Source organism: Lagopus leucura, unplaced genomic scaffold (assembly GCF_019238085.1).
Source record: "Lagopus leucura isolate 7727_CA_CO unplaced genomic scaffold, USGS_WTPT01 24699-0_obj-0_obj, whole genome shotgun sequence".
Lineage (NCBI taxonomy): Eukaryota > Metazoa > Chordata > Aves > Galliformes > Phasianidae > Lagopus > Lagopus leucura.
In genome coordinates, this window is record NW_024964573.1 from 1 (window position 1) to 3,339 (window position 3,339).

General features: G+C 37.8%; 1 protein-coding gene across 1 annotated transcript; it reads left to right on the plus strand.

Moving 5' to 3' along the window:
* Window positions 1-11: 11 nt before the first annotated feature.
* Window positions 12-3,089, plus strand: LOC122191763 (tubulin alpha-3 chain-like; the record flags this gene model as incomplete). The annotated part of the gene is made up of 3 exons (XM_042892156.1): window positions 12-164; window positions 1,042-1,722; window positions 2,621-3,089. Coding segments are annotated over 3 exons (1,131 nt in total), but the record flags the coding sequence as incomplete, so codon positions are not given.
* Window positions 3,090-3,339: the final 250 nt, after the last annotated feature.

The window sequence follows — 3,339 nt, forward strand, 5'->3', positions numbered from 1 at the left end:
TTTTTTCACTTGTAGATGAAGTACGTACAGGCACATATAGGCAGTTGTTCCACCCTGAGCAGCTCATTACTGGGAAAGAAGATGCAGCTAATAATTATGCCAGAGGCCATTACACCATTGGAAAAGAGATTGTTGATCTAGTGTTAGACCGCACGCGCAAAGTGGTAAGAATTCGTGCTGCAGATCAATATTTAAAATAAGTAAGATACAGCTCTAGAGCTACCTATAGTTACAATTTGTTATGACACTTGTGTTGGTTTTTTTTTCTGGGGGGGAGGGAATTGTTTGTTTTTAAGAATTTTATGCATAGATTATTAAAAACAAAAAACCAGGAACTTGGTCCCATGCCTCCCCCCTCTTGAGTTAAATAAAAATTCAGTCAGTAAAACTTGAAAGCTCTTGTGATGTGGAACATCATTATTTGAAGATATTTTAAGGATACCTCAGAAGTGCGTTATAAAATCTTTAGACTGTAAGCACTTGTTTGTTATTTTTAACCTGAATCGCACCATTATGTGTCATTCAAAATATTTCCAGTACCCTGAAACTCAGATTTTGGTTGGACGTTCAGTAATTTCACATGTCTTTCTAGGTTTCCATAACCTGGTGTAATGTAAGAAATTCACTTAGCATGATGTGAATCAAAGTGAAGTAGTGATTGCCTATCTGAAGTTGTAAAAATACTTTTTTTCCAAACCAAATTGATACTTGCTGCCATACAGAGTACAATAGTAGTTTAAAAGCTGCAAGCCTGCTGTAATTTCTAATAACCTTTCACAGTGGTGCACAACTGCTCTTGCTTTTAGTAGGATAAAAAATGCATAAAGGAAAATGCTACATTCAAATGAGAAAATACTCATATTCAGAACAAGGTGTGCTGTGGTGGTTTTAAGTAAAAGATATGCAAGAAAAAAGTTACCTTTTAAAGCAAATGATTAGGAAATAATTGCTTTTGAGTGTTTATTTTAATGTTGATGATTTTGGAAAAGGTAATAATAAATATATGTTTTTTCTCTCTTGCTTTTTTCCACCCTATTATAGGCTGATCTGTGCACTGGGCTGCAAGGTTTCCTTATCTTTCACAGTTTTGGAGGAGGCACTGGTTCAGGGTTTACATCTCTGCTCATGGAAAGGCTCTCTGTTGACTATGGCAAAAAATCTAAACTAGAATTTGCAATTTATCCAGCACCACAGGTTTCTACTGCTGTAGTAGAACCTTACAATTCAGTTTTAACTACACATACAACACTGGAGCATTCAGACTGCGCATTCATGGTAGATAATGAAGCCACTTATGATATATGTCGTCGCAACCTGGACATAGAACGTCCCACTTATACCAATTTAAATCGACTAATTGCACAAATTGTTTCATCCATCACAGCTTCACTACGTTTTGATGGAGCCCTTAATGTAGATCTGACAGAATTTCAAACTAACCTTGTTCCGTACCCACGAATCCATTTCCCCTTGGTAACATATGCCCCTATCATCTCTGCTGAAAAAGCCTACCATGAGCAGTTATCCGTGGCTGAAATTACCAATGCTTGCTTTGAACCAGCCAACCAGATGGTAAAATGTGACCCACGTCATGGTAAATACATGGCCTGCTGTATGTTATACAGAGGTGATGTTGTCCCTAAAGATGTTAACGCAGCTATCGCTACTATCAAGACTAAACGTACCATTCAGTTTGTGGATTGGTGCCCAACTGGATTCAAGGTACTTTGATAACTTCTGAAGTGCTTGATTTTGGAAATAGTAGGAATTACATGATATTTGGAGGTAGCGGTCATTGTACTGTACTGTAACGTTCCTGTTACTGAACTGCTTACATTTCAGATTATATTCTTAAATATAATTCCCTGATATTTTAACTCAGATGAAAATTCTAAAACAAGTTACAGAATAGCAGTCACGGTTTTTATAGGAGCAGGCAGTACTGAGTGTCTGAAAATAATTTACAAACAGGTAGTACTGAAAAGCAATGCCAGGTTTTACTGCAAGTCTTCAAAAATCTCGGGAGCTTTGTACAGAAGGAATATAGGCAAGCCCCAAGCAAATGTAGAAACACTACATTAAGTTATTGAATTCAGTGCAGTAATTTCCCAACAATGTTTTTGAGATACCTTGAAGTGGTAGACGCTATCAGTTTCTGGACATGTGGAGCCTGACTGCTGTCACTAGAGCAAACCTATTTTTTTCGTTGTGATTCATTTAAACATAGGCTCCTGTAAGTCGCCTTTTTACTAGATCAATATCAGGTTGTTCAGCTACTTCTGCTTGTTCTCAGTTGACTGGCAGTGTCACCTTCCGGACAAGAGGTCCATCCTTCCAGCTACTGTCCACGCATTCAGGACTTGGAAAGACCTAGATTCTTATGTTCTTTGTAGAGTCCAGTAAGCTCTTATGATCTGTTGGAAAAATAACCTCTAGGCCAATGTAGCTAACGCTGGACCAGTTTGACCAGATCCTGAATTTAGGATTTAGTTAAATTTTTTGATGAAGCGCAAAATAATTTTATTTAATTGTTCACAGTTGTGGCTACTGTTGTTGTTAACAGAAATAAGTCTTCAGTGCTTCCCAGTAATTAAAGACGTTCTCACTTGTTTTCTTGAAGGTGGGCATTAACTACCAGCCTCCAACTGTGGTGCCAGGTGGCGACCTTGCAAAGGTGCAGAGAGCTGTATGTATGCTGAGTAATACCACTGCCATTGCTGAAGCATGGGCTCGTCTCGACCATAAATTCGATTTGATGTATGCCAAACGTGCCTTTGTACATTGGTACGTTGGGGAAGGAATGGAGGAAGGAGAATTTTCCGAAGCCCGGGAAGATCTGGCTGCCCTTGAAAAAGATTATGAAGAAGTTGGGATAGACTCTGTAGAAGCAGAGGCTGAAGAAGAGGATGAATACTGAAAATGCTGAAGTAATAAAACGTGTGTTCTGTAACAGCAACAAATGAATTGCAGAATCCTGTTCGCTTGCTTGCTTGTTTTCAGATGCAGTTTTAAATGTTGTACTGTTCATTTTTTTCTTTGTTACTGTTTACACACACAGTTGCTGCGTAAGAACCGTTTGAAATTACAGTTTTTGGCAGCATCTAGTCTTGCACAACTTAAAGATTAAATTACAAACTTGTGTACGTGTCTGTAACACTGTATTTATCTATTTATCTATTTATCAATTTATCTAACTGTAGTAAGTGCCATTACACTTTTGGTCTGAACTAGAATATTTGCTAAAAGCACCAAACTTGCTACTTAAAAAAATAAAATTAAAAAAAAAAAATGGGGAGACTCAGCAGACAAAAGGTAAAATTTTCCAACCAGCGTGCCCCC